Below are 24,510 nucleotides of genomic sequence, written 5' to 3'. Positions count from 1 at the left end.
GGAAGAGAATGAACATCTACCAGCTAACAACTAACCAGCTACAAAAGCTTATGAAGCATGCCATACACAAGAAAATTGCCTTTTTGTCATTAGTACACTTGTGACACCATGTAGAAAAGAAAAGGGGGGGGGGGGCAAGAAGATGATGGCTTTCTAGGAGCACATGTGAATCACTTATTTTCCTCTTAAAAGTGTTTTTTTTTGTCCAATTCAGCCTGTAAGGAAAAGCAAGCCACTTAGTTTAAATTCCTGTATCCCTCTGTTTAACGTGGCAGTGAAAGGGGTTATTTCAAAACAGACACTTACAGATGTTAAGGGGTGTTAAGTTCTAAAGGGATGCAATAAACAGATGAGCATTTCCAAACATTCTACACAACCCTTAATCTTCAAGCAGTAGACACGAGAAATGTCCAGCCCTAGTGAGAGATACATGCCATCAGGTTGCAGCAGGAATTGCCAAGAGCAAAGAATCAGCAGCTAATGTTCAACATCACTTTTTCTTGAAGTCCTTCCTGACATGTCTTTATCCTTCAGTAAGTTTCTAAATTTCAAATTTCCTCTCCCCACCCCCTGTGTTTAGAAAGGATTTTCAGTATTAAAGCAGGTTTAAGCATTAGTTCCAGCAGGTAAAGTTTTCACTCATTCTGACTCTGGCACATTTTTTTCCAGAAGATGCGCTGCATTAAGCCATTACCTAAAGATCTGAGAAAAGCTGGGTTTGCTCATTAAATGCAATTTTAATTAAAAGCTCAAGTTGCTTATGTTGCTTTCATTACTGGCAGAAGGTCATGCTATTGCTTCCATAGCTGTTAAGGTAATGGCTCTTAATTTCATCTGCATTAGCAACTGATGTGCCACTGTAGTCACTTCCAGGACTTCATAAACATGAACTGCCAATACAAGAAGGTCCTTCTAGGAATGTACACGCCTCAGTGTTGCCTCCTGTGCTTCTAAAGAGCCATGAAAATAGTGTTAAATATGAGTTTATAGTCTCACATTAGATATTGACAACTAAGATCAGGAATCTGCCCAAGGAATGCATTACAGTGAGGCAAACCCCTTGGCATGGCTGAATTTACCAGCATACTATTCTTAGAATTCTGGGTTTTTTTAAGAGTAGCTTGATTCTAATTCATTATAAACAGAAATACCATCCAACTCCCAGTAAAGCCAAACTGAACAGGCTTCACAGTACGCAGAATCAAGTGCTTCATTGACAAACCTTACTTCAGCAGAAAGCTGGTCATTTTTAGTGTTTAATAAGAAAAACATATTGCCCAGCACATAAATTCAGAACAAATCTTTATGTAAAAATAAATAAAAGCAAGATGAATCAGAAAGGAGCAAAATGAAGCCTTATTTCCCATGGACCTATGCGGTACGTCTCCTCCTCTCCGGAGACTCTAGTCCGGCACCACATACAACAGACCTACAACACTACTTTCCATATTTACCAGGTCTACCTTAAGTTTTCCACATAGTCCCTAAACATACACTCATAACTAGCTACCTTCCTTCCACAGGCACCCACACCATTGCAAGTCACCTGCCTCTCTTGCACACCCACTTACTTCCTCAGGATGCCAGTTCAGTCTTGCATCCCCTACAGTGATTTGCACAGGACTCTCCTGAACTGCCAGCTGGGCAACAATCAGCACATGTTGCTTCTAGTCCAGAAAAAACAAACACAATGAGTGTCTGGGCAGACAAAACAGGATAAGGGCTGAACTGTTCTTACCTCTCCTCTTGATGGAAGCATGAAGGAGACTCTTCTATTCAGAGACTACTGTAAATAACTCCAAATGCCTCTGTCAAATTTGGATTAATTTAATCAACGGGCTCAACAGCTAATAAGGTAGGGACTGACAGAGCTGCCCAAGCAGAGTGATTCCACCAACTTTACTGAGGCAAAACAAGCAAGAAGCCCAAAAAGAAGCACTCAACATCTTCAAGATAATGCCCTTAGGCATATGCTTGATATAAACATTATATGAGATGAGTATGTGAACAAGGCATACAGTACATGCAAAATAAAACTGCTTACAAGAAGTGTGCATTAGTAAAGACTTACGAACTCAAACTGAAAACACTGGTAACCATAGATATAATGACTTTCCACTGAAGTCAACTCACTGCAGCTCTTGGCCAAGGAGTAGACCTTATAGTCCTCATGTAGAACGCTCGTGAACCAGAAAGGGCTGCCCTTGTGAAGGAATCTAGGCCATGACTGCCAAACTTCAGTAAGGAGCACCTTGGACTATTTGCACAAAAAGGTTATGACAATTAACTGCATGAGTAGGCAGATCAGAACCTTTCTTTTCATTCAGCTACCAGAGCCTGTGCACTCTGGCCTCCTCCCCCTTTGCATCTTGTCATAACAATCCCTGATCTGACATTACCAGTCTTGTTATATGGAAAGGGTGGTAACAAGGAAGACAAACCCAAAATGACTCCAACATCTTGAGAGTACAAAAGCTAACTTATTAACAGTTAACAACACAAATTTGCTAGAGTCCAAGTACAGCCCCAGGAGTGTGGAACTCTTCTCCCAGCTTGGACACAGCCCAAGGGTGAGGTACTTAACATGGCCTCTGACTTGGAGGCAGAAAATGGGCTTCAATGCCTGACTACATAAGCACACTGTACAACTGCACAATCAGTAAAGACTTCAGATGAAATGCAATGCTTTTGATTTTTTCTAAGCTATACTGAACAACTCCTGAATATTGTCTTTATTGCCAAAGTACGCCTGCAACCTTAACTGAACTCCCAATTTCAGAAGACCAAGCTGCATCTTGGTCTTTATGCAGCATACAGGCTTCAATGTATTTATGCAACATACAGGCTTCAAAATATCTCTTTATATACAATAATCTTCTAGCAGAGGGGAAAATACGCAACATGAAAACAACTTTTTTTAAAGTACACTAATCCTTGGATCTGATTGCTAGAATTAACTCTAAACACTTGATACTCATAAGACCACTATGTTAGAGACAGTAAGTCGGGAATGCAATGCCTTTTATGTGATCTAACAACCTACACTGCTGAAGTTTAGAGTCCAAGCTCTACTTCAGAGATAAGATGAATGAAGACATATACAAACAGCTGAAAAAATTACATACAGTTGGTAGAGGGAGATTTTTTCCTGAAGGATTATCATAGCCCAAATATTTCTTTAAGCCCTGCCCTAACAGTAGTTGACCCAATATTATTAGAGATGATGTATACACTTAAAAATAGAATAATCCCACTACACAACTGATGCAGAACAAGGCACTGTAAAGTCTGGACCCTGAACCACAAGGATTTCAGAGCTTTTTTTCTCCTGTTTTCTCCCTGCCTTCAACAGGCTGAACAACTGGTGGACAGTATTTCAGGAGACAAAGACTGTTGATTGCCACTAAGAGAGCTCTTGCAGTCTGGTTTCTTGTGGACAAAGAATGAGACAAGGAAGTGGGAGACAGAGAAAGGTATAAGACCATACAAATACATTTTGCCAAGGAAAATAAATCAGGTAGCAAAAACAGTGGTTAGAAGTTCTGGATAGCTTACACCACACATTTCTACTGACTATTGTAATGCAAGTTCAGATACCAAAGCTTGCTACACACAACAATCAGTTTAACGTACCTGCAACTCGTACCCTACCTGAGGTCAAGAGGGCTGCAGCAAACAAGAATATATTTTACAATCTAATATTAACCCAAAACTGTATCAATACCTTACTGTATTTTCTCTCAAGATTGTTTTTCCTCATGCCCACAGAATGCAGCAGCCTCTGTCAAGTAAGTCATGTGCTACTCTGTGTATTTATTCTAGCCTGGCACACTGTTGAAGCTTTGCAGAAACCTGTATGTGGGCTAACAGGACCTTCAATTAAGGAAGAAGTTCTACTGTGCTCAGCAGGAGCACCAAAATAGAGTACAGATTGTAGAATAAAGCCTACTGCACCCATTTTACATCTTCACTCCTCTCTGTCCACAGAACGCAGTCTGTGTCTATCATTAGATGCATGTGTTGCAAGGATTGTGATTCAGCTTCACTATATAAGGATCACATTTCAACAGTTGCTTCATTTGAAATCAGGCTGGCTGGGAAACAATTTTGAGGTTTTGTGTGGCAACAGCGGAAAGGCAAGATAAATATACAGGAAAGACAAGAATAGGGGAATTTTTGTCACTTTGCACAAAATTGGACTTGTTCAGTCAAGCAAACCATCTTCCAGACTGCTTTATGGAGGAAAACAGTGGTACGTGCCACCTGCAAAGCCTCATAACAGCAATGAACATCTTATAAATACCAGCACAGAACTTCCACTGCAGAAAATTCAAAACAGAGGCTGTGAAAATCAAAATTTTACTCCATATTATGAGAAATTACAGTATGAAGACTGCGTGGTGACATTTTGCAACTTACACTGCCTTTATTATAAACATCCTTTTGTTCTGCACTTCAGCATCTGGTCTAATATACTTTATTCCACTGTGCTTTTGGAAAATATGCTGTGGCCACTGAGCATATTTCATACATTGCTAAAATATGTCACATGCACAGAGCAGTATTTGCCTACAGTGATTTTCACCTATCAGCCAAATCATTCGGCTTGGAACCACACAGTAGGAGTAATTAATAACATCTCTGGTGGAGAGGAAATTCCTATCACTTTTGTATTTTAAAATACAAAATAAGCTGATTTTTTCATTCAGCTTTGGCACCCAGCTACTCCCTTTTGGGAACTGCCACGCAAGATCAGAACAACTCTACATCCATAGGCTTGTTACAGATTAGCTCTGTGAATGGGACTTCCCCTAGGTCTGATAGCTCCTTCTGGACTTTGACATAGTAATTCCATTTCCCTTATCTACCGACACAGAATTGCCCACAAAACAGAAGTTGCTAATGAGTATTCTATTTTTAAACAGTGACCTTCTTTAACCACCCAGGTCAGAAATCAGGGAAAGGTTTGAGGTGGCTCTCCATAAAATGCAAGGTAAAATCCTTAGTTTCAGACAACCAAAATCAGAATACCTGCAATCAGTTTGCTAACTTGGTTGGTATTGTGCTGGGAAACACAAACCTGCCTACAGAAGGGATCATCACTATGCAGCTGCACTGTTGCTAAAATATGTGCCTATCAGGCAAGCATTTGCAAGCATGAAATCTTGTCTTCATGTCAGAAATGTAGATTCCAGTTTTGGATACCTGCAGCTATGCTTGCACTGGTTCAACTTTCATAGTATTGTGGGAAAAAGCCTAGGGCACAACAAGAAAGACAGAAAAACACTCAGCTCATGCAGTATGCAAAAGATGCCCAACCCTCATTTGAAATTGAGTGTTTTGTTCAGATCAGTGTTAAAGCCATAGTTAAAACCTGGCTAGATCCTAGAAACGGTGGAAAAAAACACAAAGATCTAGCAACATTTCGGTTATCACAACAATCTGTATTTACCTATGTTTCCTTGACCTGTGAGATGTCAGTATCTTAAAACCTGTGCTTGTGTGCAGCTTATAAGCACAACAATAGCCAGTCACTGAGAACAGGGAAAGTCTCCACTTCCTGAAGTTACCTTCAATTGACTTCCACATCAGTGGAAACAGGTTTGAACAACCCTCAATCACCAAAAGATGTCAGTAAAAAGCACAATTCATAATGCATGTTACAGCTACTAGATTCCAAAAGAGGTTCACATCCTTCTATGTCAATGCCCATACACAATTTTTCTAAACTGGATAGGCCAAATTTTAGAACTTTATTTTACAAATTAAAGTCCAGATAAAGGGCAGATATACAAAGAGCTTATGTCAACAGCCACATGATGTGCCAAGTGTCATAACTTTTACTTTGCAGAAATGTCCATCTGGTTTGCCTTGCTTTAGCACTGATACATAGAGAAGGGAGAGGGGGTTTTAACTAAGACTGAAGGACCACTATAAAAATTGATGACTTTTGCTAAATAACCATATGATTGCCCCCAGCTGGTCGCCACTCCCAGCAACTTGGGCATTACAGTATGGATCCAGGAGCCCAGTGCCTGACACCCCCCCAGTTAGCTGGGCCTCTGAAATAAAGGCTTCTCAGTGACACTCATTGTATAAATTTGTTTCTCAAGGCAACAATATTCTGTGCAGGTAGAATGGTGAAATTACTCAGAAGTTATGTACTTGACAAGTCTCTACATGAAGCATGCATGAATGTTTCCAATTAACCACTTGATGCAAACAGAAGTGCGTACAGACTCCCACCACAGTTAGTATAGGCGTATTCAGCAATATACTCCACTCTTCTCATCTGTCTTCAATATACAAACTAGAAATCTTTTATACTAAAAGCTAGATTTAAAGTGTGGTTTAGGAGAGATACAACCACTGATAGCTTTCAGGTCCAAGCTTACTACAAACACATTCCCTGTTCATCTACGTACAGAGTATTTTAAATTACTAACATTTGTGCAAATCAGGATTAAACCATTCACTGGGTTAATACAAACTGTCTCTAATCCATCTAAGCACAATAGATACTGCACCTTTCATGAACTTTCTCATTTTTCTTCTGTTTCAGCTACAACCTTTTTAACTGAGACACTTTCAATTCCAGTATATGGAATCACAGAATCATAGAACAGTTAGGGTTGGAAAGGACCTCAAGATCATCCAGTTCCAACCCCCCTGCCGTAGGCAGGGACACCTCACACTAAACCATCCCACACAAGGCTTCATCCAAGCTGGCCTTGAACACTGCCAGGGATGGAGCACTCACAACCTCCCTGGGCAACCCATTCCAGTGCCTCACCACCCTAACAGGGAAGAATTTCCTCCTTGGATCCAATCTAAACTTCCCCTGTTTAAGTTCAAACCCATTACCCCTTGTCCTGTCACTACAGTCCCTGACGAAGAGTCCCTCCCCAGCATCCCTATGCCCCCTTCAGGTACTGGAAGGCCGCTATGAGGTCTCCACGCAGCCTTCTCTTCTCCAGGCTGAACAGCCCCAACTTCCTCAGCCTGTCTTCATACGGGAGGTGCTCCAGTCCCCTGATCATCCTCGTGGCCCTCCTCTGGACTTGTTCCAGCAGTTCCATGTCCTTTTTATGTTGAGGACACCAGAACTGTACACAATACTCCAGGTGAGGTCTCAAAAGGGCAGAGTAGAGGGGCAGGCAAGAGTGGAATGACTGACTTAGGCAGCTCATTATTTCTAACCGTAAGTGAGAAGCAATCCTGTCCTCTCAAGCTCCCTGAAACAAGGCTCACTAGAAAATATCAACACAAGAATCACACAAGTGTCAAGCAACCTGTCCATCCTATACCCTCACGGCAATTTCATGTGCTCTAGGTTAAAAAGTTTGTGGGTCCTGCTAAATTAAAAGATACCTGTTTGCTATGAGAATCAGAAATTTAAGTGAGCAATGGTGGCCCCAGGCTGGCAAAAAATCTTCAGTGTTACTCCAACCTGAAGAGGCAGAATTCCCTACCAGTCACATCGTACCTCAAGGAGAACTCAATCATTTCTGCTGGTGAACCAGAAAGCAAGAGTATCAGTTAGTAAGAAAATTATATTTGTTTCATGACTCCTTTTACAACTATCTCTAAGGCAATCTATAAATTAAAAAGCTACATTCTCTGAAAACTAAGGAGATATTCTATAAAAGAAAAACAGATCAGAGGAAAACCTAATTAATTTTCACAGTGCACCATGACTAATCTTGGCATATATGGTACTGGAATAGCAATCACTGAGTACAAATGAAAACAGTGTTGAACCCTGTCCTATTTTTAATCAGATGAAAGCCACAAACCTTAGCCATGCTTCTGCTTAGTGGTGCATTTTCTTCTACCCTGATAGTTTTTACAGCTGGAGAAATAGCTACTTACAGCACTATTCTGCTATAAAATATTATTGCTGCTTACAGCTTCTGGGATTCTAGTTGAGTGTGTCACAGAAAAGGAGGCCTGGTCCAAGCAAGCTAAGAACATTTTCTTGGGATATGTAACCCTTTCCAATCCGTATCAGCTCCTCTGAGTGAAGATGTGCTTTGAAATTCTTCATCGCCATTTATGTGGCACTGAACTGTATTTGCAAAGTGATGCAGAAAGCCAGTGGCAGAGACCAACTCCAAATAAAAATAAACTCCAAATAAAAAAAATATGTATATGGTCCATGGCAATATTTTTTAATGACATTTAAAGGCAATATACTAGTGCTGCTGATGCGATGGTGCATTTCCCCTACATTAGCTCTGCCATACAGAGCTATTTTTATTAATACCACAAAAAGTAGCTATTTGCTACTACAAACAGAGCTCACAGTTCAAAGATTTTCCTCACTTAACAGTGCTTTTCATATGCATTAAAAAAAAAATTACTATTAGTCACATTTTCACCTCGACATTTTAATATTTGTAATCATAGCCTGGAGTGTGGAAATGGAACGCATACTTGTTAACGCGAATTTGCTAAGCCCAGCTTTTAGCCAGGTCAAAAATAAAGACTTATTTTGTAACAGCATTCAGGGTGCACACTGAAAAGGAAAAAGGTGCAAGTTTTCTCTCCTGTCTTCCACTCCTCTTTCCCCAACTTCTCACTTACACATTCTGGAACTAAGAGAGAGGTGGAAGCAGAAGCCTAACTGCTGCTTCAAATGCCTTCTCCTCTCCCCAGTAAAGCAACACACCATATGTTTCATCCAAGAAATAACCTGCTACTATACGAATGAGAGGTGGAGTGTCAAGAGATAGTCACTCTGAGAATACAATATTCCATGAGAGCTAAGTTGGTATTTCAGCTTATAAGGAATGCTCTTGCTTAGTTCTCCAACAGAAAAAGTAAACATACTTGTCTCCTGATGACCATTTTTCACTGATAGCCTTACTACAAGACCTCTTCTGTGACTTCCTTTGCTCAGAAGCAAAACTCCAGTCTCCAGTCACAATTGAAGTAACACCAGTTGCCACCAAGACACATGATATTGTTCCGCCATTGGAAGTGCGCATGCAAAAAAGGACACACCTTTGGAGTGTTTCCCCGAAGGCCTCTTGGGTAATGACTCCTCAATGGAATGTGTTGATGTATGTAGTACATTTTCCAGACTGTTGCTGACACTGTTGATGGGGGTCTCAGACCTTGGCGTGACCTGGAAAGACACAAAAACCCAATAAAATAAACTAAAGGAATGTGCAAACATCACACCTTCCTCCAGAGTGAGCAGAACCACTTTGATGGCAGTCAGAAGTGCCTCTTCTAGAACCAAGGGGTGTTACTACTGATACTCCACAAGTAACAGTTTAGGGGAGTTGTTTCAGTCAGCAGCTATTCACAAATCTAGATTATTTTGGCTAATCTATAAAGCTACTCAATGTTTAATTTTTTGTTAAACGATAGTCACACAGCAGTCAATTGTAGAGATATTGCAAGATCCTTAACCTCTCCACACTGCAGCTCTTAACTCTTCAAGAAGAAAACGAATCCCATTTTTGTTATGTCATTATGCTGGTTGTGGCTGGGATAAAGTTAATTTCCTTCATTGTAGCTGGTATGGGGCTGTGTTTTGGATTTGCGCTGCAAACAGTGTTGGTAATACAGGGATGTTTTAGTTACTGCTAAGCAGTGCTTAGACATAGCCTTTTCTGGTTCTCTCCCCAGCAGTGAGCAGGCTGGGTGTGCACAAGGGGTTGGAAAGGGACACAGCCAGGACAGCTGAGCACAAGGGATATTCCATACCCTATGGCATCATGCTCAGTGTGGAAAGCTGAGGGATAAGAAGGAAGCGGAGGATGATCAGAGTAATGGCATTTGTCTTCCCAAGGCACCAGCCAATGGGACGTGGTGAACGAATTCTTTGTTTTGGGCATTTCAAAGTATTTCCACACAGAATACAAAAATGTATTTCAATTTAGTGGGAAAAAATAAAATAAAAAAAAATAAAAATTGTCTTTGCCATTCAAAAGCTTGCTATTGTGACTGTATTTCAATGAAAAATAGCACAGCAAAAATGCCCAAGCAGAAGGCTGCATCATCAAAACAGACCTCATGGCCTTCACCTACCTTCTAAACTGCATTTAGCATAATAACACTTACTTTCACCATTAAAGCTACATAAAAAAAATATAGAAGTCATGGGAAGAGGCAGAACTGAGCACTGCCCACAAGCTGCTGTCCACAAGAGCATTCAAAATTCTGTAGCAACAAAAACACATCTATTACTTGTAGCATAACATTCAATGCCTGCCTCATAAGCAAGGCAATTACTCTGGTTTTCTAGGTAATGAGAAGCACAAGTGGATGAACAAGTTACATTGGCAGCACTGAACACAAGGGTTCAAATCTCTTAAAGAGGAAAGTGTGCTCTAAAGAGGTAAAGACTAACAAAAGCACTCATACTAACTAATGCATCACTTGAATTTCAATTCACACATTTTAAATCAATGAAAAATCCTGGCATAGAGAGCTGTAATGAGAATTTAGCATCGATTTCAGCCTTTCACAAATCACAGGAGAAAACCTGTGTCTCCACATCACAAGAAGCTATCCTTTATTCATGGTAACCAACACCAGTGACTAAAGGTCCCTGGAAGGAAAAAGGCTCTCTCAGACCCTGTTTACATGAGGCTGGTGTGACTTAGGACAATTTAAGCTTCAAACAATACTTTGCTCACCCTACCATTAGCCTTAAACATTGACATCAGCCAGAATACACAATGCAAGTCAAAAATAGCACATCCTTACTCTAAAATTACCTATTGTAAGCTCCATTTTAAGACTGATGTTTATAGATTTATATGCAGTTTAAAGCAGTAGCGCAAGTGAAAGGCCTGGTATACTTGACATCCATAAGAAATCAATCTAGAAGGACAGGCAAGTGTCAGAAGACAGCAGGATTACACATACCTGCTTTCCTTGTCAGCACTGTTAAGTCTACTTTTTGATCAAAAAAATAAAGTTTATTTGTATGCTTCTTCAGCACAGCTTTCCAGCAGTAACAAAACCTTAATACCAAGCTTTCCCATCAGGAAGACCAGCCATTAAGCATCAGTCCTGGGGGGGGGGGGGAGGGTGAAGAATAGTTTAAGACTCCTTGACAGAGTCAGCCTTTACCCAAGCTTATCCCACACCATCTCTCTCCTGGAGCTGATTAAACCCTCACTCTAGTGGGTTGCTGCTGAGAGGAAGTTCCAGCAGACAGAGCATTGACACCACCATCCTCCTGGCCATGGGAGATGTCATAAGAGCAAGCGAGTAACACAGCAAGCTAGAAAATTAGACTGAGGCAAGACTATGTTATCCGTAACAACCAGGTTCTAAATATACGGAGCAGTCAAACAAATGCTCAAAACAACAAATATAAACACTTACATGAAACTGAGTAAGAACACAGCCACATGGCTTCACAAAAATCTCTAAACAAGCAGTTTGTTACAACATATTGCTTCCTATCTCGTATTCCCTTCTCTCCATCATCCTCACGATAAGGACCACGTTCAGTTTAAAGTTTGCATTTTGTTTATACGTAACATCCAGTTCTTTCCATAAAGACTTAATTTTTATATATTTGGTAAAGATTAATTTAGCCCATATGTCTTGATTGACTGAACTCAAATACTGTCTGATTCAGCCACACATCAAAGGAAAGCAGTTTCAAATTGGCCTAGAAAAATCACAAAGCTCTGATTAGTTCCAAATGGAGCACTTTGTTAGTGAGCTGAATGGGGTTATAACCAGTGAATCTGACTGCTTGAAGCTTTCATTCCAAATTTTAAATAATTTTTTCCACTGACTTAAACATACCAATACTGCAAAGGTTTGGATTTGCTTAGGAAAAGTAAAATGATGAAAAATGTTTTGCAAACCTAAGTTTTATTTTGAAAATAGTAACACCTTTTCTTTTTCTACTTCAGTTTTAGGCCAAGCAAACCAGAGGAACAATAACCCATGAGCTATGAACCGCGTAAGATACTCTCCTAGGAGAGGTGGGAGAAATATGGGCAAAAGCTTGACAGTAGAGAGATGCCCAGAAAGGATTTGTGCAGATTCAACTTAGAAAGTCAGTGACCTACCAATTCTGGGAAGAACACTTGCCATATCTGAACATTGCTGTAATCCCATAAACTGGGCTCAGCACAACTACTAGTAAGCAGTCACTACATTCTGAATAAAGAACACGGCATTCCAGTGAGATAAAGATTCTAAGAAATCGTATGTAAATTGCTTTAAGTCTTTTAGGGTCTGTAACATCTCTCAAGAAAGCCAAGATGCTACTAAAGAGTAAGCATCTGCTGTTCAGAAACTGTTAAAGGTTTGTTTTCTAAACCAGTAAGAGTCCACCATAAAGGCGGAAAAGCCTGCCTCACAAATCAGAAGGGCCCAGGCTGTAGATCATAAAACCACAGCAGTGACATTTTATAAGTGCAGAAAAATTCATGAATCGTTCAAGGTGTAAGAGGGTACAGCATCAGACATCTGAACAGAAGACTTTGGATCTTTCAACCGAAATTATTTGAGAACACCAGCAGAAACAGTCCATGAAGACTAATCAAATACAACAGCAACCCCAGAGAGTTAAAGGAATAGAAATATTCTTCACTATACATAATCTTGCCATGAGCACAGCACTTCGTAGAGGCCAGGGAAAAGGAAAGCCCTCTGTTCCACCTAGCCATAGTTTCACTAGATTATCTGTAAATTGTTTTAACATGAGAGTGGCTTCTTCAACAGCTCCAGATGTACCACTCAAATGGGTGCAAAAGGGATTCTTAAACTATTTTTACTCAATTCTTAATGATATTGACTCCCTCCATAGCAAAGCATCTGGCTCACAGATGAACTGCTGATTGTCCAGATTAAAACCTAGACCGTCTCTTGAATTTCAAGTTAAAGTAGTAGTCATAACTGAAAATAACAAAGAAAATTCGTCACTACTGCCGTGGTTTAAGCTCAGTCATAAATCAGCCACGCAGCCCCCGCTCACCCCCCCCGCTTTCCTCCCTCCCCTCCTGGAGGGATCAGGAGGAGAATCGGAAGAGTGTACCTCCCACGTGTTGAGATAAGAACAGCACAGTAACTACGGTGTAACACAAACCACTACTGCTGCCACCAGTAATAATAATGATAAGGGAAATAACAAGGGGAGAAAATACAATACCACCCGCTGACTGATACCCAGCCTCACTGAGCAGTGATCTAGCCCTTCTGGGTAACTGACCCCAGTTCTACATCCTGGGCATGATGTGCTGCGGTATGGAATACCTCTTTGGGTAGTTTGGGTCAGGTGTCCTGTCCCTGCTTCCTCCCAGCTTCCCCTCCTCCCTGGCAGAGCATGAGGCTCACAAAGTCCTTGGTCAGAGTAAACATGACTTAGCAACAACTAAAACCATCGGTGTTATCAGCGCTGTTCCCAGGCTGAAAGTCAAAACCACAGCACTGCACCAGCTACTGAGAAGGAGAAAAATAACTGCTACTGCTGAACACAGGACAACTACCTAATGACCAAGGCTCAGCCTGAACTCTTCTGTGCATCATTCTCCATAGTAATAAAATCAGTTCCAAAACCGAAAAGCACATCCTTCCCAACAAGGGCTAGACTAAAGGATCACAGAATGCCACCCTGAAGCCCTTCACCTCCAGGAATCAGCAAGGAAGTGGAACAATTGCTTTGACTCAGGGGCTGATGACAAACACATCAAGGTACCAGAAGCCACTGCTAGAATTTTAGCCATTATCACATTTTCCCCTTTCTACCTGCCAGCAAACAATTGTATTATTTTTCTTCCGCAGTGCAGTGATTTTTTTTGTTTTTTTTCCTTAGATTCAGAGATACACTAACAGGCATAGATCACCTTGGGAGAGGAAAACAAAAAGTTCTAGAAATCTCTATAAACCCCCATGATCCATCAAAAAGCACACAGAAAACAAGACATTAACTGCACAACAAAATAACCAGGAGCAGTTACTTCAACAGGTTCTCCTTCAGTCAGTGGTACCTGAAAAGGGTCTGCCACTGTCCAAGACAGTGGAAGTCAATGGAAAACAGTAAACCTGTGAAGCTAGATTCAGTAACCGTCAGCTTGGCTCCTCAGGGACAATCCCGGACATTTAGTATAGCAGAGTCTTTCATAAAAATAACAGGACTGATAGAAGTCAAATTTCATGTGGTAAGAATTTTACCAAAACAGCAATTATATGTTCCTTCTAAAAATAATTAAACAGAACACAGAAAATGCACAGTTTAATAGTAAAGTATTCGCTGACTTAGTTTGAAGTGGAGCCAATACTAAAAATCAACATAGCTTACTACCTACAGTATGCATGCAACCTCGAATATAGGATCGGAGGGAATAAAATATGATTTCTATTCCTAGTTAGTTATGCAATTTAGGTCCTGCATTACCCTGTTCACGTAGGAAAACATTTTCACATAAAACTTAGTGTTCAGAAATGGCCAGTGATACACTGGGAAAGTCCCAACGATAAATGCTTCTGACAATATTTGCTTTGGAAGCCTCAATTAAATGAGGTTTTTCATAATCATAAACTGACCTCCACGCTTGAGGGTGATGCAGGTAACATGTAAGAGTGCATTCAGGGCTTGGAGCACTGAAGTCTGGTGGGGGGAAAAAGTCAACTTTGCTCCTGTCATTTTCATATTAATGAGTGTTTACAGCAGCTTATTTTAAGGTCAGCACCAAGCTCTTTAACATGGAGCAATCCTGTTTGCAAAAATGCTCCAGCAGAAACTTGATGGCAAAAATACAGCCCTGGCATGCCCAGGCAGATAAGCAGCTATTTCCCAATGGAGAGACGTTAACTCAGGTTCCCAAATAATTTGGGAAAGAAAAGCATTGCTGACACTCAGATGTCACTCTATGGGGGCATGAGATTGTTCAGTAGGCTAAGTCTGAGCCAGAAACAACCAGTGCAAGGACCTGAAACTCAAAACCTACTGAGACTAGAAAACCAAGAGGACCAAAACTGAGCAACTGTCTTCCTCTTCAAAGCAACAAGCCATTAGTCTGCCCAGCTGCTTGTGAAACCATAGCCTCGAGCACCAGTTCTGCAGTTACTTCTATATGCAAATACTCCTTTTGAAGATCTGGGCTCTTCCACAAGGATGTTCCAGGAATAGTCACACAAACAACCAACTTTTCACATACCTACTGAATTCCTCAACACGACTCAATAGTTAAATTTACATGTTTATTTTCTTTGTTGGACTGGGACATAAATACAACTGAAAGTGTTTGGCTTGTGCTAGAAATTCCTGCAGTTCTAACAGCTAGGTCTACCAAAAAAGATGTAAGCACTATGTCAACCAAGTCAGGTGTGTCCATGTTTCTCACATGGGAAGCTGGTAAAAAGGTATCCATCTCCGAACACAAAGGGTGAAGAGGTAATTCACAGTGAAATGGGGTAATAGATCACACGCTATTGTCCTGTGAGACTATTACTGGGATGAAATGAGGCATATAGTACTTAAACGCCGCAGGACAATCACACACCTGCTCCAAGGCTCCATTATAAATTCAGCAGAGCAGATGGACCAAAAAACTGAGTTGTAATTTATAGACTAATTTACACCTAAAATCCTTTGCTTAAATAATTGCAAATGCTTTGTCAATACTAGGAACATAAACCTACCACAGAGTAACTGGACTAATTACGTTGTGCTGTGCATTTGTCATTCAAGACAATCAAAACGAAACACTTGAACGTACCTGACAGCACTAGTTTGTGCACTCACCACAAACAAGTGAAGCTGTCCTCTGCAAAGGAGTTTCAGAATTCTTTAGTGTTAAACTAATGCAATGTTTGCTGCCACCACCACACAGTCTCCAACAGTTAACCACAGGAGATGCCAAGCAGGCACAATTTGTGAGATTTCCTGCTGAAAAGCTGTATCAAGTGAAAAGTTTGAACTCTAAAGGGAAAAATTACAGAAGACAACAAAAAACACCCACAAGCATTAATACAAATAAGCTACAAAACAACAACCGCCTGTTTCATCTACCTGATCCTCCACAATTTACTACATAGAGAAGCTGCAAATGCAACCAGTTCACTCACACTGCTGATTCAAGGCACTTCCATTCTAGATTTCTGGTGCATCAGGCATATTTAATAATAAAGAAGGACAGATGGCAAGAAATACTTTTATTTTCCCTCCAAACACACAAAGAAATCAAACCCATATTTTACAAACCAATCATGAAAAGCACTTTAGAATCAAAACAGATAACTGCTTAACCAGACCTTGAAAGAGGTACTACTGCTCTCTCATGTACAAACATGTCCCTGTTTCTTCACCTGAATGCCATCAAAAGGTAAAAGCCTGAAAGCATAGCTACCAGCAGGGAAGATCACCTTACACTTACCGTGAGGATTCAAAGTGTAGCATGGTCCTACCCATTCTACAAGCCTCCACCCCTTAATGACTTCGGCCTTTAAAACATTATGTTGACTTTGGAGCTAGCCTACTTCTATTGCCAATATATGGGTGTGAAATCGCTTCCACCAGGCCAGCATTTATATTTGGGAGGTAAAAGGCCTGTCAAAGAAGCAATTCTAAAACTTGAAGTATAAACCAAGCAATGACTCCGTAAGCTTTTCCCTGGTAGAACAGTTCGTTGCCACTCCAGCCTCTTTTGCAAGAATTCACAAATTAACAAGGTTGGCAGATGTTATCTGACAAGACACAAATACACTGAATTGGATTTCTCCTTCCTCCTCCCCCCCCCCCAGTAACCACTTAAGTAATGGCTTGAGTGTAATAAAACTACTATGGTGGAAAAAAGGCAACACTGGAAAATAATTCATAATGTGCATGAAAAATGTTCACTTTCACTATTTATCACCATGACGTGGCAGGTCTTTAATTCAAATTGAGATTTTACTCTTAAGTAATTGATAGCATTATTTCCGAATCGCTTCAGCTATTTACAAATATCCTGAAGCCCATTACTGGCCAGACACCCTATAAAAAAGTAGATCCCTTCTAATGCTTACTGTTGGATAATTACACCAATGGAACCAAAGCAAAAATTCTGTTTTAGCATGAGGCAAGAGCAAGGAATTTTTATGTTTGCTCATTACAAAACCCATGCAAAGAAATATGTATCTGAACCATATCAGCATATCTTTGCTAGATTTAATACCCATTTCAAATCTAAACAGAGAACAAGTTCAATTTTACTTGCTCCAATTCTTTTGCTTAAGAGTAAAGTCAAATTCTAGTTTAAGCATGACAATGGTTCTCATTTCAACAGACAAATTAGATCTAGCATTTCTGTGGATTCATTGAAATGGAGTCATAGAAATGCTTATCTATATTCTTAGGAATAACATTCCCATATTTGCCTCTTTTTTTTTTTTTTTGGAGGAGGAGAAAAAGCACTCAAGAGCAAGTAGTAAAACGGTCAGTGCAGTATCTGAATACAGAAGATGACTATACACATCCCTTTACAGAGCACTCAAGGGGAAAACAACACAGATACTGAAGCACTGAGAAGTCAGAGGAACCAGAGCTCTACCCTAACACTAAAGCAAATGGCTAACCACTGCCAAAAAAAGGATGCTGTTCAGTACCTTTGAAGTTGGACACTGGAATGCTTGTTAGGTGTGGTTAATTACTGCTGGCCCCTGCTTTTCCAAGCAGGATCTCCACAGAGCTTTTACAGCTTCAATTAAATCAGTTTTAAGTATGGCACAGTTGAAAACACCCAACACCTTACAAGAGGCCTTTTAATTGCAGGAGAGATAAGGCCTTCTAAGGAGAGATAAGCAACTTCAATGTTGCTTAAGTGACAACAGTTACAAGGTAATTAGTAGGAGAAAAGAAAAAAGACTCAATTAAAAAAGTTAAGTGAAATGTACTCTTGAAACAAAAACTTGATTCATCCTGCACAAAAACAGGGCAAAACTGTTTATAGAAAAAACAACAACATTATTAGCTCAACACAATTTTTTTTTGCCAGGCTGGGCCTGATGTCTGGATGCAAAGTCTATTTCCCAAGCAAACTAATTTAGGTTCTTAAACTCAATGATCAGGCAAAGTGAATTTGGTGGCAATTAGTATTGTTACTACAGGACACTGTTGTCTTCCAAGGATTCCTTTGTATGCCAAGCTCATTTCTGAAAATACGGCAGGTTTGAGACTTAGATTATCAGAGTCACAAAACCTTTCAAATGAGAGTATCAGTAAGAGAGCCAGAACTGGAAACCCCAGGTTTCTGAACTGGAACATGAAGAGGTGTGTGTAAACAGTGTTGCCTCAAGTACCTAGAATACCAAAAGGACATGCAAAGACTGGCACATGTCCCCAGCTGGAAGCTGCAAGACCTGCCCCTACAGCTCCGGAGGTGAGGTTTGTATGTTTTTGAAAATGAGATAATTCCTGAGATAGCAATTACTGATATCAGTGAGTAAACGCCTCTAATCCTAGCTAACTGCTATTAACATGGTAATCTACCAAAGCTATGAAATCTAAAGCTATGACACATGTTCAGCGGGTAAGGAGGCTGAAAATTAGGTTTCTCATTTATTCTATCCACACAAAGCTAGCAAAAAAAGCCATAATGGCAGCTGGCATAGATCACCGAATAGTTAGTTCGCTGACTCTGTGAGGCCTTAAGGGCTCAGTTTCAACCCAACAAGTAATAGGGCTTTTTTCCAACTCACCATTCCACAGACAAAATAAAAATCAGAATATTTCTGAAAATGGAGTACATAACTTCAACCACCTGAGGCAAACAGTGCAGAAAGGTGCAGTTATTTGAAATGGATCTCTCAGAACATCAGCTCTGCACCACTCCCAATATACAGTCTTTAGTTATTTTGAAAGTTTGGATGATCCTATTGAATTAACACAACTGAAAAATAGCATCTTATGCTAGACACTTGAAATAGATGTTCGTGCAGTATTTGGAAACTGACTCGGCAAGAACCCTTTTTCCCATTCATAAGATACCAACCTGAAACAGCCACATAACTACAGTGTCACTGACTCTTATTTCCTTTGAGCTGCAAACAAACTGTACTCAGACTTACTATTTATGACCCCAGTTCTGCAGCTGAAGCCTCAACCAGATCATGGCACTAATTGCATTGAGGAGCTATTGCCATAGCTGGGTCGCACAGCTAAGTAAGCAACCAAAGCATTATCTTATTTCCTTGTTTTTACAGAATGACCTCAGCAGATGAAAGCAAGTCCAAGAAATACAGTGACATATTCATTAATAACTTTTCCTTTAATTCTGGGAGTTATGTCCCGAGTGATTAAGTTTTCACCTATAGCAAAGTCAGATGTTTGTTGTCACAAGGCACACACAACAGAAGTCTGAATGGGTGGTTCAGGATGTTCGGAGGCAGCTTTTCTCCCTTTTCTGCTGGTCACAGATTCAGCAGTGGCAGTTTGCCTGTCAAAGCGCCTGCATATGTACATGCACAGCAGGAGACATTTCACTACTGGTTTTCGTGTGCCCTGATGCTTCCAGCCCCCCCTCGTCTAGAAAACAGCAGAATTTGCAGCTCTAAGCACTATACATCAGCATAGAAATGAGCCTTCAGATGGCTGGCCAGAAAAAGATACCATCTCCCTTGTGGCAAAGGTATAAGACACCCAAATAGGCATCTTCTGAAAACTTAGCTGCATCATTTCCAGTTAAAAAAAAAAAAAAAAAAAAAAAAGCCTATTACTGTTAATCTCAGGAACAAAAGTTTTAAAAGACCTGATTCCTCAGACATATGATTGGGCTGCATTTGAAGACAATTTGCACTGTTTCAATCTTTAAAAACCATACTACCACCTCAGATTTCATGCCTACAGCCAAAAGGTTTGAAGAATTTACAATTCAAGTCCTGCAAGCACTGGCACCATTCAAAACCAGAAGAAAACAGACGACAAGGGGCAGAAATTAACATCTTTACAAAGACTAAAGCCACAGTCTGCTGTACAGAGGGCAGAGTTCTCATTACTTAGGGCAAGGAAAAAATGTTAATTTTGTACTATCAAGTAGAAGCCATGCATCTAATAATTACTGACCTACGTAAAGCCAGCCACAGCCACCTTTTCCTGCTAAGATTCATATATTCCAAGAATGATTTTGAAAAGCACAAATTAAAGCAAAAACATATGGGCAGCTGTTTGGAGCCTTCTTGTAGTCAGCAACTGCAGCAGAGTAAAAGGGAACAGTAAAAAGCAGTTGTTTGGGATAGATGAAGTTGGTTAGTGATGCAAAGTAACTTGAAGGCTCATGAAATGTTTGCAGTAATTTCCTATCAACTGTTCAGTTTCTTCACAACTTAGATTTCACTGCAAGCTGTGAAAGAAACCGGAGATGGAAAGAGGACTGCAAGCTCCAATCCTCTGGAAAAAAGTTGTAGCTAAGATCAAGTTGGGTCATACTTTAACAGGACTAAGAAGAAGCAGCACATTTCCATTTGTTTCTTCAAAGAGAACAAGAAGACTGTTCAACTTTTTTTGTTGCAATTCCCTGAATAAACCAGTTAAATGTAAGTCATAAGAAACTGTAACGGACCCCTAGTTATACAGAAGAAACTGTGGTCACACAAGTGTTAGTCCCTATTCCCACACTTGGCACAAGAGAAACTCTGAAGGATAGCTAGCCCTGTTCACAAAGAGCTCCCTATTTGCATGCCGTTACACATCCACGCCATTCCAGCTTCCCAAAGTTTCTCAGGACCTCAAATGGTGGCCATTTCTGCAGCTCATTTTTTTAAGGATGAACTCAAAGAGGTTTACACTTGAGAATACAGGAGCAGCATTCACACAGTTTTAACACGCAGCACTGACTTCAAGGACCAGCTCTGCATAGCTCCAGCTGTAGTAAAGCAACAGGAGTGATGAGAAAGTGCTGGCACTGGGGAAGAAACTCTCTTCCAGTTCTGAAGAAGATGAAGAGCACGGGACTCTTGGCAGGCAGCAGCCCACTGCCGCTCACTTTCTCTTGACATCTGTACTGTTGTTTTTTTAAGTGATGTTACAGCACAAGTATTGTCACAACAAAACTTGGTAACATCACAAGATCGAAGTCCACAGTGTTGGAATTTATTTGTGCATATTTAAACTGGGCTGAATGGAGAAAGACATTGTTTTTTCCACTTGCTTCATCCAACTCCTGTTTTAAGCCAACTGCTCACTCTAAAAGTAGCAAAATTACCCAGCTATCAACACTGAAAATATTCAACAATCTTAAAGGAAACCTGTTCAAACAAAATGCATATTCAAGAGACCATGAAAGCAAAGTCATCTTTTTTTGCTCCCTCCAACTATCCTGTATTTGGCAGCCAGTATTCAACACTTATTTCTTAAAAAATAAAAAAATAAATTAAAAAAGTATTTTCAAAGAGCCAACCCTTCAATGAGTGCAGAAGAACAAAAAAAAAAAAATCAATTAACTGTCCTATGTGCCTTATGCTGGCACAAAAAATGCTAGAATGGATTCTCTGTCCATCTTAGAGTGACATAAATATTGGAAGTTTTTCAGCTACATAAACCGTGGGCTATTGTGAAGCTTTGAGAGCATACTCTAAAAAAATGTTCCTGCCCACAGAACTTTATCTTTTTTTACTCACTTTATTTTGGGAAAACTTGTATCTGATTTACAGTCTTCCCTTTCAAGCCTAGGTCCATGCATCTTTTGAATAAAGGAAGTTGCAAGTAGTTAAGCATCTGAAAGGAAGCTTTTTCTGGTTTTAATTATACCCTTCCATACTCTGCATGAAATCTTTCATTCCATGTTTTATTCACACAGAGGTTAAAACTTAAGGGCAATGCCATACCTTGTTCTTTCCCCTTAAAACAAAATGTCAGGAAAAAGCACTGTTTAAGGACGTAGGAAAGGAAGATTAGGAGAAATATGAAGTTCAATAATACTCATCTTAAATTTTACAATTGAAGCAGCAGTGTTCAAAGAAACAAAACTGGAAGGAAATTTGTATTCAGGGGAAGACTAAGCATAGATTGCTCTCTCAGTCTGGAATTGAACACTCAACACAATCTGTACTGAGCCCTCAGAAAAAGCTTTATTTAGGATCCTATTCCAACACAGGGATTTTCATAGCCATTAAATATACACCTCTTTCCCAATAAAAGGATAACACAGTTATTTACTGACTGAGACCATACACCCTCAAAACTTACAGCCTGTTCACCGATCACATGCACCCACCTAGCTGGTACTTAGCTTGAACTTTCAAGCAGATTAAATTTAGTCAAAAAGACAGTTTGACTCCCTAAGTTGCAGCAGGCCAAGAGCACTTAAGCACTCAGTAACATAGGTAATAATTAACAGCACATCTTAAAATGTTACTGCGTACCTTAATTGCTGGCAGCTGAATGAACAAACAGCAATTTAATAACAGTGAACCAGTGACACCAAGATCAAGACCCAGAAGATTCACAGGCAACCACCACACTTCTTGTAGTATTAGAAACTGTTTGCCATCACAGTTGTCTAAACAAAACCCAGACACGCTAAGATGCTTTTGCCACTGGACAGCTACTTCTTAAGCTGATCCTCCTTTCCAGCTTATTCCAGGGAAACTTTTAAACAGATGCTTGTTTCCAAACCTACATGCTTGCTTCCCGTACTAAATCACTAGTCTTCCCCACAACTAGCAGGACTGTCCCTCCAGCACAGGTACTGCCAAAAGCAATCAGTTAAGGTTTACACTGCTGCCTGTTGATCAGCTTGTGAACTTCTTCACACCTGAATGCCACAGCCCACAAGAACTCCATGCATCCCTCTTTTTGCCCTCAGTTATTCATCCCCATCATCAACCACCCAAACGATCACCACCAGTTTTTCAGGCTGCCATTTATCACTAGAATGCCTGTACTAAAAGAAAGGTTTAAAACCAGAGCTTAAGACACAACCCAGTGCCCTGCAGAAGGGCCACCACGGTGTGCAAAAGCCAGATACCCACCTTATGGCAGCCAGGATAGGTTGCCATGGTGTTGAGGGTAGAGGTGCTCGGATTCTTGCTGGTGCTGGCCATGATATTCTGGATCTGGGTGAGCTCTTGCCTCAGGACCTGTTTCTGATGGAAGCTGAAAGCAGGATGGTTGGATGCCATTGTAAAGAGCAACAGGAACTCATCCCCTGTGCGGCCCTCGTTGAGTTGTAGCCCATAGTTGTTGATGACGGAATCGATGTGGGTGAGGGTACGGAAGAGGACCCCGGCCGCCTCTCGGTGTGCAGACCCGAGCAGGGCGAGAGACACCAACAGTTTGCTGCGAACCACCTCGTCCGTCAGGTTGGTGAGGCTCCCCAGGTCGGCGGGGTTGTTGGCCTTGATTTCGGAGTCACGCAGAGAGTGGTAGTCCTTGCGAGCTAGGTCCTCCAGGCAGGCGCCTAGGAAGCGCAGCTCCAGCGGGATGCACAGGTCCAGGAGGCCGCACAGGAACTCCACACGCTGCGGAGACGGCAGCTCAGAGAACCACCGGTACACGCCGTCCCGCTGCAGCCGCGGGCACCGCTTCTCCACCATGGTGCTCCGCCTTCCCCCGGCCCGGAGGGCGCACACCCTGCTGGGGGTCGCGGCGGAGAGAGCGGACGGCAGCGCACCGAGGGGGGCCCGTAAGCCCGGGGCCCCGACACCCCCTAAGCGGCCCCCTCCGCGCTCCCGGCCCCCCGACAAGCCCGGCCCCCGGGGGACAAGGGGGCCCGGCGGCGAGGAGCGCGGGGGGCAGCCGCCGGCTGCGGGCAGGGCCGGGCCGGGCCCCGCCGAGGGAGGCCGCCGGCGGCGCAGGCCCGAGCGCTGAGGCGCGGCCTGGCCGAGGGGTCCCTGCCCGGTAGGGCCCGGCGGCACCGAGCAGGCCTCTACGCTCCCGCGTCCTTCGTCCCTTACGGGGCGGCTCCTTCTCCCAGCCGGGCGCCGGCTGCCTCCATCCGCCGCGCTGGAGCCGCCCCACCGCCGCCGCTACTACCGCGGGAAATAATCCCTCGCTGCAAGGCAGCGAGCAGGCGGAAGGGCACGGGCCCGGGCGGTCACAGCGGCGAGCGGCGGAGGGATCCCGCAGTGAGAAGTCCCAGCCGACAGCGAAGCGGGAGACAGAGAGGAAGGAGCGGCGGAGCGCCTCCACTCCCGGCCTGACCCCTCGGCGGGCCCCGCCCACCGCCACAGAGATTGGCTGAGCTGTCTACTCGAGCCTGGTGATTGGTTTACCAGCTCGCTGACTCCGCCCGCTCTCTCTCCGGCGAGATGAGGCGCCTCAGAGGCTCGTCAATCAACACCTTATGGTCCGCGTTAATCCCGCCCCTAGCGCTGATTGGTCGAAAGGATCCTTAAATAGGCGAGGCGGGGGCTGCTCGTCCTTTTTGTGTGCGGGGATGTCTGGGGCGGGGGGCTCCGCGCAGGCCGCGGTGGGGACTCGCGGTGCTGGGTGTCCCAGTGCTGCCCTCCTGAGGCAGTGACCCCCTCCGGGCACGGCTGTGGACACCGAGGAGGAGCTCTGGTGGCTGGTGTGGACCTGGGAGCTCCTGTCACCCGCGCAGGGAGAGG

The 24,510-nt window shown here is 42.1% G+C and overlaps 1 protein-coding gene across 2 annotated transcripts in view; it reads right to left on the bottom strand.

The window, feature by feature from the left end:
* The window catches only part of ZCCHC14 (zinc finger CCHC-type containing 14), a 50,388-nt gene extending 26,659 nt beyond the window's left edge, over window positions 1-23,729 (bottom strand). For both annotated transcript variants that reach the window (XM_065661382.1, XM_065661383.1), the window contains exons 1-2: window positions 22,933-23,729; window positions 9,007-9,130 (exon numbers count right to left, since the gene is read on the bottom strand). In XM_065661382.1, coding sequence (XP_065517454.1) covers window positions 9,007-9,130; window positions 22,933-23,496 — 688 coding nt within the window. In that variant the 5' untranslated portion in view covers window positions 23,497-23,729. The remainder of the gene's footprint in view (window positions 1-9,006; window positions 9,131-22,932) is intronic.
* Window positions 23,730-24,510: the final 781 nt, after the last annotated feature.

Source organism: Lathamus discolor, chromosome Z (assembly GCF_037157495.1).
Source record: "Lathamus discolor isolate bLatDis1 chromosome Z, bLatDis1.hap1, whole genome shotgun sequence".
NCBI lineage: Eukaryota > Metazoa > Chordata > Aves > Psittaciformes > Psittacidae > Lathamus > Lathamus discolor.
The sequence above is the reverse complement of the archived record's forward strand: the minus strand, read 5'-3'. Positions and strand labels throughout refer to the sequence as shown.